This window comes from Erigeron canadensis, chromosome 7, assembly GCF_010389155.1.
Source record: "Erigeron canadensis isolate Cc75 chromosome 7, C_canadensis_v1, whole genome shotgun sequence".
Classification (NCBI taxonomy): Eukaryota; Viridiplantae; Streptophyta; class Magnoliopsida; order Asterales; family Asteraceae; genus Erigeron; species Erigeron canadensis.
This window is the reverse complement of record NC_057767.1, coordinates 269,326-283,346: the sequence shown is the minus strand read 5'-3', so window position 1 is coordinate 283,346 and position 14,021 is coordinate 269,326. Positions and strand designations below refer to the sequence as shown.

At 34.6% G+C, this 14,021-nt stretch overlaps 2 protein-coding genes across 2 annotated transcripts; one reads left to right on the top strand and one right to left on the bottom strand.

Moving 5' to 3' along the window:
* Nucleotides 1–757: 757 nt before the first annotated feature.
* LOC122607797 lies at nucleotides 758–5,828 on the top strand. Its single transcript, XM_043780847.1, has 7 exons — nucleotides 758–958; nucleotides 1,599–1,714; nucleotides 1,839–1,957; nucleotides 2,280–2,442; nucleotides 2,779–3,002; nucleotides 3,152–3,470; nucleotides 4,347–5,828. The coding sequence occupies exons 1-7, from the start codon at nucleotides 800–802 to the stop codon at nucleotides 5,593–5,595; spliced, it is 2,349 nt and encodes a 782-aa protein (XP_043636782.1). The 5' UTR covers nucleotides 758–799; the 3' UTR covers nucleotides 5,596–5,828.
* Nucleotides 5,829–8,052: 2,224 nt separating this feature from the next.
* On the bottom strand, nucleotides 8,053–12,735 carry LOC122607193 (plastidic ATP/ADP-transporter-like). Its single transcript, XM_043780119.1, has 5 exons — nucleotides 11,768–12,735; nucleotides 10,437–10,691; nucleotides 9,939–10,082; nucleotides 8,818–9,165; nucleotides 8,053–8,671 (listed from the first exon to the last, which is right to left on the bottom strand). Exons 1-5 carry the CDS (start codon nucleotides 12,575–12,577, stop codon nucleotides 8,330–8,332), a joined length of 1,899 nt encoding a protein of 632 aa, XP_043636054.1. The 5' UTR covers nucleotides 12,578–12,735; the 3' UTR covers nucleotides 8,053–8,329.
* Between the last annotated feature and the right edge of the window lie 1,286 nt (nucleotides 12,736–14,021).

Here is a 14,021-nt window from a genome sequence, read left to right as displayed (position 1 = left end):
AATGTGTTAGGATTATGTATAGTATCACCTTTTTAACACAATTAAATTAAATAATTAATATTCAAGTATGTTAAGAAGGTACATGATCAATATGTTAAAAGATATGCATAATTGAATGAAATGTTTTTTAGGCTATATAAGTAGAAGAAAAATTAATAAACAAGTGAATTAATTTATTTAATTTATCCTAAAACAATATTTAAAATATCATTACACATTAGTAAATACCTTTAAAATCCTAACCATTAAACTAAACTAGCATTGTACCCGCGCGATGTGGCGGCGCTTTGGTGGTGACGACGACGGGTGGTAGTGACGGCAGTCGTGGTGGTGACGAACTGTTGGAGGTGGTGGGTGTAAGTAATTGATTTAATGTAATTGATATAAAGGGTTATAGAGATATTTTATAAGATAATGAATTGATGATGTAAATTAATTTATTAAAGGTAAAATTGTAATTTTACATCTAACATTTTTATAAGAGAAAACTGATAATTATTATAATATAGTATAGATACTTTTAATAATCAAAATTTGACAAATTTCAAACTAACAAAATCCAAATATCCCATCTTAATCATCATCATTATAATAATTAATCCCAAACACTAAATGATATCTAAATATATCCGTTACGCTTGCCAGCGTGGCACCCCCAAAGAATTCATTTATTCAAAAAATTCCAACAACTAATTTGACCGTTACATTCAGTTCCCATTATCTCTATACATTTTTATTTCTTCAATTTTATTCACATTTCAAGATTTTCTTCCTTTCTTTCTTTCACCTGAAAAAGAAGATGGCAGATGATTTGATGTTTTCCGCAGACGAATTACGAGTCGATGAAGGGCTCGGATACCCAAAAGCTTATGCTAAGATCTGTCGTGATCGAGGGTTTGGTCCTTACTCGAACGGCCCGCCTTTTACTTTCACTCCTTACGCTCTTCAAACGCATCAGGTATTACACTGTGATATATGTTTTTGTATCTATAGATCATGTATATGTACAACTGTAATTTGGATTTGCATTTCATAATCTTGAAACAATTATAAATTTTGTAATATTTAGGGTTTAGGGCTTCCGTTTATAGTATATGTAAATTGGGTATTTTTAAATACTTATAAAGACTCTAACTTTGGGGTTTTGGATTCTGGGTTTTCGGATTTGTCGTTTGGTTTTTCATTTTGAGCTTGATATTTTGAGTTTCGGGTTCTGGGTATAAGTTTTTGGGTTTCGTCTTCAGGTTTTGGGTTTTGGGTTTGCTTTTGAGTTTGGAGTTTTGGGATCTGGGTTTAGGTTTGGTTTTCGATTTTTAGATTCGGGTTCCAGGCTTCAGGTTTCATCTGTTTTGGTCTTGATTATGGAAATTAAACCGTTTAGGGTCTTGTTGGATGTTCATTTTTGTAAGTATGTATGTAACTTGTGGCACCTCCATTTCGATTGACCTATGATCGATTTATGAATTTTACTATTTGATTACTTTGGATAAATTTTCATGATTCAGAGAGTTTGGAAGTTTGTAAAAGAGTATACTGCTTCATTTCAACTTTCGGAAAAATTTGTACTAAAAGTTTATACATATATGCTATTCTTTTAGGCTACGAGAGCTAACGAGCTAGACCAGATGTTTCCAGTTATAGATCTCAAAGCAAAACCTTCTGCAAGACCCGCGATTTTTGTGAGCCTATTATGGAAGCAACTCAACCATCTTGGGTAATTAACACTTGTAACTAAGCCCCATTTAGCTTTGTTAATTTAAGTGCATATCTGATTTATATTTGAATTTAGAAGGAGGTTTTAAGTTGTAATAGTTGATTTTTATTGTGTGATATTACAGGAATGCTGGATTTGATCCAGAGGCGTTCAGAGTAGACCCGTATGGCAATGTTCTGTATTTCCATGCTGATTCTGCTTCTCCTCTTGCTTGGGATATTGACCACTGGTTTCCTTGCTCAAGTAATTATTGACTATAATGATGTATCTGTAACTAGTAAAATGTACTTAACTTGAAATGAAACGGGTCAAGCCGGTCAAAGGAGTTGAAAGTCGGCCAAAGTGTACGCAAATGCTTTCAACCTCTTCAGTTTATCTACTCAAAGTGTACACAAATATTTCAACCTCTTAAGTCAAACCATCTAGCCAGTTTCGACTGGCGTTTTAAGTTTACCCATTTTGACCTATCATCTGACCCACCGACCTGCCCATGTTCCTCCCACCTCCAATCTATATATGTTGACAGATCTGTGTATGTTTTATAACTTTTTCGGGTGGATTACAGGGGGAGGATTGACTGTTTCAAGCAATCTACGGTTGTTACAATGGCAAGTGTGCAAGAAAAAGCATAATAAGCTCGAGTTTTTGGTTCCATGGTGGGATCTTCAAGTGGGCATATCGGTTAACCAGTTCTTGTCTATCTTTGCTTCTTCAAATTCGGATTTCAGGTAAAGCATTGTCAAAACTTTATCAGCTTCTTACTAGAAATGGGTCATTTGGCAAAGTTAACCCATTCACTTGGTGATGGGTCGAGATGGGTTATATTAAGCTCTATAAAGAAATTGCTCGACGGCAAATGGGCCCAATGGATTGGAAATCATGTAAAAGTTGTTTTTTCATAACATAAACTTCTTTCCATTAAACCCTACATGTACCACCTGAAAGTTATCATTCTTGACCCAACCCACCTATTATGGACTTGCCTTACCCTATCCTGCATCTTTTATTAATGACTGTAACTTGCATACACATCATGCTTAAATTGTGCTTTTTTTTATTGGCAGGCATAGGGGATTCTATTTGTTGTTTAGCAATGGTGAGAGTGAAGAACTTAACGCATCTCAAACAGTTGATTCACATTGTTTTCCGCAACCTTTCAATGAGTCGAAAAAGATATCTGGCCTTGCTCCAGCTGCCATTGTTGTATCTAGAAAGGAATATAATGAAGCTATGTTAGCTTTGCAGTCCATTGATATCAACAGAAGACACACTACAAATTCGCCTATAGGTAAAAGAATAAAAAGAATGTGAAATGCATATTCCTCACTTTGGTATTTTATACATTTGGCACTATAGATAGTGAATAAACACGGCCTGTTTCCTTGTATGTTAAATTTATTCCAAATTAACACTACTGAACTCTTTTATGTTATACAGCTGCAAAAAAATCAAGAAATATTTCCAAAGAAAATGAAATTCCAGACATGGTTACGAACCCATATCAAGCCATTGTCATTGCTAGGGACTCGCAGAGACAGAGAGACGAAGCTGCAAAGAAACAAGCAGAGATCGAGAAATATGATGAAGAAGTGACGGAACTAAAACAAAAGAATGAAGAAGAAAGAACTTCAATCCAAGACTTGGAATTGCTGTTAATTAAAAAACGACGACGTGCAGAAAAATGCAGGCGTTTAGCTGAAGCACAATCATCGTATAAAGGAATGCTAGAGAAGATGATAAGAGACGCTATGCACCAGTAAGAATCTTAATGACTTCTTATAAGTGAGGTGGAAAAATGGGCGGTTGAGGGTGGCTAACTACTCGTTATCGATTACTTTTTTAGAATGGGTTGCGCAGGTGTCAGGACTTTTTCTTCCAATATATGCTTCAGTTATCAAAGGTTTTGAAAAAAATGAGTTTAGGAGGTATTTGCATCAAGAATACACACTTTGGGTGACCTCTTAACATGCTTGGCATGCTCATATAATATGACCATTTATTTTTTTGAAAAGCCATCTTTTTACCCAGAGAGTTCGGGCGGATTGGACAGATTGGGTAACGGGTCATATCTGGTACAGGTGAAATGTGCCAAGTTAGTTTGCGTTGATATGCAAGCACTTTCTTGTCCATTTTCTAAGACTTTATAGTTAATGGGTTGAAATGACCATTTATTTTTTTGAAAAGCCATCTTTTTACCCAGAGAGTTCGGGCGGATTGGACAGATTGGGTAACGGGTCATATCTGGTACAGGTGAAATGTGCCAAGTTAGTTTGCGTTGATATGCAAGCACTTTCTTGTCCATTTTCTAAGACTTTATAGTTAATGGGTTGAAATGATTCATAAAACAATATTGTTACAAAAAAAAAAATCGTAATATTTGGAATAAATGATTTAAGCCTTGAAAAAATAACTTTTGGGCCATTTAAAACCCAAATCCCGTCACTAAATAACTTTTGACTAATACATTCGAAATTGTCTCAATCCTAAGTAAATGTGGCAAAATTGCCATTTGACAATGCAGGCATAACCTGGATCAATTCATTCATTATACGTGCTCAAATTTCCATATCTATTTTCCACTTGTTATATCAAACTAATTGCTAAAATCTTTATTTTTTTATGTTTATTTCAGAAGTGTCGTTTATAAAGAACAAGCTAGGTTAAATCAAGCAGCTAGTAACTCACTCATGGCAAGACTAGAAGCTCAAAAGGCAATGTGTGACTCATCAGAAAGAGAACTCCACAAGAAGTTTAAGCTTAGAGATGAACTCGAGAATCAAATCAGACCTGAATGGGATCAAACAAGAAAAAGATCACGAATGGATGATATCTTATGTGACAGAAACGATGATCAAATGATCGTTTATGAACAGCCCGAAAGCAAACCAGATGGAAAAGAAACTGTCAAGCAAGAAAAAGACGAAAAGCCTGTTTACTTGCCAAGTGTCAACTCTGAACACAAGCAACTAAGGGTGTTTTTGGAAGAGGAGCATAAAGCTTCTGAAGCAGAAATTGAGGATGGTGATGAGATTGAAAAAGAGCATAAAGTGGATAATGCAAGTGACATTGAAAACGGCAATAAGCTTCACCAACTTAAAATAGAAGAAAAAGGAATTGCATACGACATCAGATTTCCAGTCGATGATGAGTTAGAAGAAGAAAACGAGGATGAAGAGAGCAGAAAGCAACGTGGAAAAGGTAACGTTGAAAAATGGCTTCAAATACTATTGGAGGAAGAAGGTGATGACCAAAACACTCAAGTTGGCGATCTTGATACAAAAAAGACTGATGAAATCATTAAAAAGATGAACCTAAAGTATCCCCAGAAAGAAATAATGAAAGGTGAAGTATCCAAAGTCGATGAGGTTGAAGAAGCTACAAAAACGATATTTAAGAACCCTCCGTACAAGATAATTCCAAGAAGAAGCAGTGTTAGCCAATTGGACCATGACAGAACAAAAAAGATGGATCAAAAGTATCCCCGGAAAGAAATCTCGAGAAATGAGGTACCTGAAATTATTGAGGAGGAAGAAGCCACAAAAACTGCCCCAAGGAACCCATCGCCTTACAAGATGTTTTCGAGAAAAAGTAATGTCAGTGAATTGGATAACACGTCAACAAAAATTAGTAGAAGGAAGAGTTTTGAAGTAAAGGAAAGAAGTGAAAAGATTGGGAAATTTAAGGATGTTGCAAGAAGTGAAAGTGCTCGGGTTTTGAGACGGATTCCATCTTCACCATCTATTATTTTGGGGATGAAAAAGGGGGTCGATTGCATTCGAAGAAAGCCAGCAGTTATCAGTGATGATGAAGAAAACCAAGGAGGAAACGATAATTTCATCAAGTCTTCCTTCAAGGTAATCAAGAAGGCAGTAAAGATATAAATTTGCAACTGTTAGTTGCAGTCTAGTGTGTATGTGCATGGATTCTTTTTAGGCTGAATAAAGGTGTGAAAACTAGTGAGTGTCTGCATTTGTGTTTGATTGATTGGTTTGTGCTATGCTTGGTTCTGCCAAGTATAGAGATGTAATAACGGTTTCCTGTTCTACTCATGTTGTGCATATAAATTGAACAAAATTATATCGAGTATTCTTTTTCAGATTCCATGATTTTACAAGTGCGTCGAGTTTAATAGCTTTAATGTTTAACTGCTCAAAATGCATACACAATTAGTGTTGAATATCTTCTATTTCAGTTTCTAGCTTTTTGTAGGCATGTTTCTTAAGTAGGATCACAACAATTTTTAGTCTTGACACTCCAGACGGCATTAGAACTGTACTTGCATTAACAAGTCTTTGAGTCTTAGAATTTATAGGTTTAACGGATGATGGTTTTGTTAACGCGTCTGTTATGAGAATTATGTTTGTATCTTGAGTCTTAAGTTATATGAACTTGACAAATATGAGAAGAAAATGTTGATAAACAAACCATTAAATAAATGGTAAAAGTATATGCACTGAACTAATACTGGTTCTATCTATGAACAAAGCAAGGTAGTCTTATAAACAGCACTGATTTTGTTCTTATATAAACAGCACTAATTTATTGACTAACATAAACAGCACTAATCTATTGACTTTGTAAATCAAGTCGAATAATACCTACTAAAGGCAGTAATTGTGGGTATCCATACTTCTAAGTATTCATATTTGATTCGCATAAATTATTAAAAGTTGTCGAATTGTCTATCTAAATAATTAAAAGTTGTCAAATGATCGTGGCGACATAAAAGATGGAAGTGGCTATGATAAAACTTTTTTTTTGAATAGCTAAAATTTATTAATACTAAAGAAAAGCTTTCGGCAAGATACCGAAAGATTACAATTTACAACAAAAGACTTGGACTAATAGTCCAAGTAGACCACGAAAAATTAAAAAACTTACGGTGTTTAGACATCCAAATAAAACATAACGACACAATGGAAGTGAACACCTCATACACGCCTGATCTAGTCGATTTGAAGAACACATTATTCATGTGTTCCCAAATCGACCACCACCATACAAAACAAATAGCTCTCACCACGTCTTTAGCACTTGATGACATAGTAAGGGAAGCAATCCAAGGCTATCGTAAAACTTAATAACATTTTTTCAGTGACCTAATAGGAAATTTAAAAGTTCGATGACCTAGATAAGACAATTGGACAACTTAGGGAATAAAATAGTTCGATGACTTGAAAAGACAAAATGAAAAGTATACGGGGTTTTATTTTGAGAAAAACCCTAAAATAAATACAAAACTTAGGCAAATGTGTTGGCTCAAACCCACCGACATTGCCACCCCTATGAAATACAATTCTTTACGATTTGCTCTTTATAGTCAACTACTGGACACGAAACTTACAATATTATCTTCATACATTTAATTCATAAAAGCTTATAACTTTGAAGATATACGGCTAAGTGTTATACTTTGCAAGTTATAGTACAATAATCACAGGTTCGTCACTATCATTGTTATAACTTTTATGAGTTAAATGTATAAAGATAATATCGTAATTCCCGTGTCCAATGTTGGACACGGTTCTAAAATCTAATTTTCTACTATCACTAACCACAACAATATTTTGTTCACTTGAAGAACTAGAAAAAAATAAAATTTATAGCAGCACATAGCGGTGTACAAAAAAATCGGGTTGGAACCCGAACCCGAAACTGGTCAACAACCGGGTTTGACCCAAACCGGTTCGGGTTTGACCCAACCCGGCGGTTACAAACCGGTTTGGGTTTTCGGGTTTTATTTTCGGTTAGAAACCGGGTTGAGTTCGGGTCGGGTTCGGTTTTTGGTCAAAAAAACCGAGTCAAACCCGGTCAATAACCGGTCAAAGTTTGACCCCAAACCGGTTTCAAACCGGGTCGGGTTGGTTCAAACCCGGTTTTGGTTCCGTTGACCGAAAAACCGGTTCGGGTTCGGTTTCGGGTCGGGTTGGGTAGAAACCGGTTTTTGTTCACCTCTAGCAGCACATATTAAAAGTTTGACTTCACCAACAAATAAGCAAATAACATCTTGAATTTATCCACTCGAAAACCTATAAAAGTGCAGAATCTTGTTGCATCTTGTTCATGTGTTATGGGAAGAAGCATGTCCTGAACTGAACTAAAACAACCAAAGCCGTCTCTTGAAGTCAATTTACACCACCGGGAAAAAAAAATATTCCCCCTAAAATCAAAACTGACAACCAAATAATGTAGGAAGTGCGACTCCACATAACGAAGAATCTTGATAACTTTGGATGACCATGATAATTTTCTACTGGCCCCTTTTCCTTAGAAAAGGCAATTTTGCATAAACTTGCTGTTTGAACAACATAATAAAAGTACTGGTAGACAACTAGACATGTCCAAAAAGATGTTGAAGAATTGATTCTTAAATCAAGCTCAACTAAAAGAATTACTGCATACAATTCCTCTGTTTACCCTTCGAAGAAAACAACAAATTACAACAAATAGAAAATCTTCATTTCCATAAACCTTAAAGACTTAAAAGTAGACAGCATTCCTGCCTTTCCTCTCATTATTATCCTACACAAAACAGCATACGAGCTTGTAAAACATCTTAGTTTCAATCTTAACCTGTATTAAACGCTATATCCTATAAAACCACGATTCTCAAATTCAAGCATTCCTAGGAAACGAGCTTTCTGTCGAACTGTTGCTGTTTGAATCACTGCCCAATGACCCGTTTGTGTCCACATTTGAGGAAACAATCGGGATTTTGACTGCAGCTCTTTCCATCTCCTTCTCCAACTCTTCTTCTTGTCTCAGTGCCGTAAATTGTGTGTCTAATGACTTGGCGGCACCTAACCATGCGAGCACAATCACTAGAAGTATTCCACCAAGGTACGGTGTTGAGTTAGCAAGTGAACCGAATGTTAAGATCATGAATTGTTGAATCAGAGCTCCTCCTGATTTGCCCAACGGGTTGCACACAACATCTATGGCCGCCTTACCTTTAACCTGAACAAGAAAAATGATAATTATATATGATAATCAGCTTCAACATACATATGTACACCTCCAAAACTGCACTATATAAATGGGACCCACAAAACAAAATAATAAACATTAATTGTACGCTATATGGGAAGCTTTAAGTGACATACCTTGGTGTCTTCATCCAATGGAATATAAGCCATTTCCTTGCAAGGATCGAACAAACTGTATTTTGCACTTTTACTGAATATATTTTGCATTGCACCAACATAAACCGCTGCTAAAAGGGGAGTGATCCCGAATTTCATGAGACCTGGTCCCAGGGGATCACCGAACAAGATCAACGAGAAGAACCCAACACCAGTTAGAAGCAGAACAGTGGGTGTAATTTTGGCGGCAACCCCCCATCCATACTTGTTGAATATCCATTGACTTAACAGCATCATTGTGAATGTTGCTATTCCAGTTGCCGTCGAAAAGTCACCCATGAAGGAAGAATACTCATTCGGACTAGGAAACTGTGTTAAAGACAGCAAAAAAAGAGGGTAAGAAGCCGAGGAAATATCTTGACTATGCATAGAAGAGGTGGCAAGATGGACAGGCCATTATTAGGTTCGGTAACAGGTCAAAACAGGTTTAGGATTGACACAGGTCATTCTTAGCACCGTCCGAACAGGATGACAACCGGGACCGAGATGGGTTGACCAGCAGATATTTTTTTGAGTTTTTCTAATTGTCATAAAAAAATGCTTCATATATGAAGCCAATATTTATTACGAGTATGTTATGGTAATAATCTACTTCTTATAACAAAGAAAATCTGGAGGTTATGCATTGGTAGAACAATTTGGCGTCTAGACAACTTTCTACCTGGTTTGGTCATTCAACCCCATTTGACTGTCCCCTTGTCAACACATTCTCTTATCTGACCCGTTTAAGATAAAACATATTCCAACTCGACCCATTTATGTGTAAATGGATCAAAATCCTCCCCACATATGTCAAATAAAAGAATAGAAAAAAAGAAAGAAAGTGAGTTATATCTTTTGTTCAAACCAATACAATAAGCAATAAAATCAAATGCTTGAGAAAAAAAAAAAAAACATGTCAAAAGGCCTAATAAATCACCCAAAGCATTCTCATGTATTTAGAACCTTCTTTGGAAATGAATTCACTATTTAAATAAAAGTTTTCGTACTCTTATATTAGTTATCCAGGTTTTGCCCCTACCTTTTTTATTTATATATGACTATCGTTTGTGTAAACTGTCACCCATTAACAGAAGATTTACCTGAGCCTTGAGCTTAGATTTCCATGTAACTTCCACAAGATTGATGCTTATTCCATAGGCTACAACCAATGTAGCTAAATCCCTGATGTATGGTGATGATGCCAAAAATTTCAAACTCTCCATTGTAGTCATGTTTGGCTTCTCCTGCAATACAAGCATTCAACCTTTATTTTGAACACTGGATAAACATATAATGAGAGCCAAAACTTTCATAGAATAGGATAATCAGAATTCGTTGTAATAAACTGGTCATAGAAAATAATGCTTCTGCTGTACTTCAGTTGTTTAATAATTTGATAATCAGCCAATCACTTCTATTTAGTGTGTAGAAAATTCTGAATGTTTAAAAATTAATGGGCAAAATGAACAACAGCATATTTTTTAGGAAAAGTAGATACCAGTTGTATATAAAAACTAAAGCCTCTTAAACTCTTAAAGTAAGTTAAATGATGAGATAATTAGTTTCAATGCGCAAATACTTCAGATTTGAGATGTTACCTTCTTCTTGCTGCTTCGGGTAGGAAGAGGAACATATGTATTGACCCACCAATAAAGACCGCAAATGGCAACCCCCATTAATACGACAATACTCATCATGTATTTTAAAGAAATAGCCCATCCATCGACTCCAGGACCCAAATGTTTTCTCATATTCGAGAAGTACTTCACAGTACGGCCCGAGAAAATCAATGCAACATTGGCTCCGAGACCAAATAGAGGATAGAACTTTTTGGCTTCTTCCACGGTTGTAATCTACACAGAATATATAAATGATCAAACTTAGAACCATCTACAGTTATAGTGGCAAAGTTAAACTGCAAGAGAGTGGTCACAGTCAAACATTTCATTTAACAAGGATTGGCACAATAGCAGTATGGATAATTCTTTGTTTCTCATGCATGTTCATACATGCCGATTCATTTGTATACACACATGAACAGACATGTATCTATAAACATGTATGTATATCGTAAGTATACAGAAGCATAATTAACTGCAATGGACTGAAAATTTAAAGTCAGGGATAGGTACCTAGTTTTACAGTTACTATCGAAACTCATTCTTACTGTAGCAAGTCTATATTACTCTCAAAATCTGATCAACAACAACAACAGGACCCAATCCCTGCGCGGGGTATGGGGGAGGTAAGTTGTAGACAGTCTTACCTCTACACAAAGGTAGAGAGACTGCTTCCATAGGGACCTCCGGCCACAAAGGAGTGCAAGACGGAAAATGATAACTGTTTAGAAACAGTTCACACTCACTATAAAGTCCCAAGAAAAGGTGCTCAGCTAAAAAAAACACTATCTGTATCCATATACATGTATAAATATGAATGTGTACATCTATCACAAGAAAAGGTTTTCAGCTATAAAAACACTATTTATTTATATACATGTATAAATATGATTATATGAATGTATACATTTATATAAGTATGTACCGAGGTGGTACCCATAAAAAAATTTAAAAGGGGTAAAATTAAAGATTCATGAAAATCAAATCCAAAAGCAGACATCATTTAAAAATTTGAAAAAAATCCATGGTAAAATTTCAATTTCGAGGGGCATTTTCCCCTCTTGCCCTCCCTTTGGTACCACCTCTAAGGCTCTAAGTATGTATATATGCATACAGACAAATAACACATGCTATAAAGAATTTCCAAATCTTCAATGGGAAAAATAAAAAAATAAAAAATCTTTTTGCTATAGGCATATATCCTCAAAAGCACAACAATTACCATCTAAAAGCAATAAATTTAACCAAGTTCGCAATTCAAACACAGTTTCACTTCAATATCAATATAAACTCAATAAACAGTAATATACCTGATTTGCAAACCCCCAAAACAAAACCGAAACAACGACACTCCCCCAAAGCTCAGCCATAACATAAAACAAACAAAAACTCCAAATCCTCATAATAGCAAGCGGTCCAAGAAACCGAGGTCCCAAAACACCAAGAAGCTTATCAGCAAGTGCAGTTGGGTGAAAATAATTGCTAAGTGGATACAAAACGAATCCAAAAGCGCCGAAAAACGCAATAAATGGAAGAATTACAGTATAAAAAAGTGCCTTCTTTGATAATACATTTGACAACTTTGTATATAAAACCATGAATCCAATTGCCATTGGCAAATTCACCCATGTTTTCAAAAATGGTATAATTTCAGCACTTGATCCTTTTGCTGTTACAACTAATACATCTTTTGTATCTCTAAGTATTGTATAATTAAACAAAATACAAAAAAACATTAATCCTAATGGCACAATCTTTTTTAATGTCAAAACTTCAATACCCATTATCTTAGGACTTTCAGCCTCCAACTCACCGCCGCCGCCGCCGGCTGCGGCGGCAGAAGCTTGACAGACATGGAAATTTCTGGGGTTTTTTGAGCTGAAAAATTCTGGGTTTTTAAAAAAGCTTTGAAATTTTGAATGCCCATTAAGATTTGTACAAAACCCAGATGTGGATTTGGCTGAATTTAAGGGATTTGGAAAAAGATTGAATCTTTTTTGTGTATTTATTAAAGATAAAGATGGTTTTTTTTGGTGTAAAAATTTGTTGAGGAAGATTTTGGTTTGTGGGTTTGAAGGAAGGGATAAAAGGGTGGCTTTTGTTTGAATTACACCTTCCATTTTCACACACGCAGACACACACCTACACACACAGACTCTTATTTGTGTGTGTTCAAGTTTCTTGAATTCAAGAAACTTGATAAGATAAGAATAGAGAGAGAGGTGTGAAGATAATGTGAAGGAGTGTGTGTAATGAAAAAGGAGGTTTATGTAAAAGAGAAATGAAAGGAAAGACCTAAAACCTTTGGTGGTGGTGAAAGAAGACAAAATTGGAATTTGCAGAATCAGAAAATCAGAATTTTTTTTTTTTTACAGAGAGATTGGGCTGTTTAATATATAATGGATTCTTCTTATTTAAAAAGCTAAATTAGATTATGTAGGCGGAAAATAATTAATTTTTCTAATTAAATAATGGATGATATGTGAAAAAATCAAGGAGCAAGATTAAGAAAGAGAATTAATGTGTAAAACATGTTACATTCTTATAATTTTAGGAAGACTTTTAGATTAATCTTAATGTGGATTTATCATTTTCGCCTATATTAAGAGTTTTTAGGCTAATCTTAACCAAATATATAAAGATTTTTAGGTTAATCTTAATATACTTGGTTAAGTGGGAGGTCAGAGATGGGTAGGGGCGGGGGTAACGAGGGTGTGCACAAAGGGTGATAGGGGACAGGACGAGGGTGTGGGGGTGATTAATATAATATGAGGTTTTTAAAATTTAGAAAGTGAAAATTAAAAACAATAAATAAAAAATGTTTTCCAATTTTTCATGTATTAATGTAAAATAATGTTTTTTATTTTTATGAAAAATACTTTTAGAAAACTATGATTTAAATGTATTTTTTGAATTTTATGTTTTCTAGAAAAATAAAAATGAAAAATAGAGGATGTTTTTTCAAATTAAACGAACCCTTATTGTTTTCTGTTTTTAGTTTTAAATAAATTACTACTTGTTAAGTTAATTAAGGATAATTGGTAGAGACTATTATTAACATGCATACAAATATAATTGTGTTGTTTTTAAGTACAAATCCAATATATAATACGAAGTTTAGACTACATTGTTTGTTTGTTTTTTTATTGTTTGTTTTTTTTTTACTTGGTTATTGTTAGAGAGTATTCTCACCTAATCGAATTGTAATAAGATGATGAATATTCCCATATTTGAATTTTCTACGTTAACTTTTTTAGTTTTTAGAAATATTTGACCTTTAATTTAGAAGAATCCTAGAAAACAGTCTTTCATTTAAATTGTCTAAAAGAATCGTTATTGCATAAATCACTATAAATGTCATGCAAAAGTTCTGGCAAAGAAATTAACTTTTATCTATAGTTCAAATATCAAAACTTTTTTGTTTAAAACCAGTTACATACCTCATAAGACTTTACACTGTAAAATCTTATCAATATTTATCTTTCTTAATTATTACGACACTATCATAATCTAAAGCCTATGGGACTTTGTTTTACTATATGAAATGCTTTCTCTTGAACCTAA

Bases quoted from the DNA above. Each gene is read 5' to 3' on its own strand.
- LOC122607797 (XM_043780847.1), top strand. From the start codon at position 800: ATGGCAGATGATTTGATGTTTTCCGCAGACGAATTACGAGTCGATGAA. The intron at 3,003-3,151 runs GTAAAAGAATAA...TATGTTATACAG, and splicing joins CACTACAAATTCGCCTATAG to CTGCAAAAAAATCAAGAAAT. The intron at 3,471-4,346 runs GTAAGAATCTTA...TGTTTATTTCAG, and splicing joins ATAAGAGACGCTATGCACCA to AAGTGTCGTTTATAAAGAAC.
- LOC122607193 (XM_043780119.1), bottom strand. From the start codon at position 12,577: ATGGAAGGTGTAATTCAAACAAAAGCCACCCTTTTATCCCTTCCTTCA. The intron at 10,692-11,767 runs GTATATTACTGT...TATTCTGTGTAG, and splicing joins TTTGGGGGTTTGCAAATCAG to ATTACAACCGTGGAAGAAGC. The intron at 9,166-9,938 runs GTAAATCTTCTG...TCTTTAACACAG, and splicing joins AATCTAAGCTCAAGGCTCAG to TTTCCTAGTCCGAATGAGTA.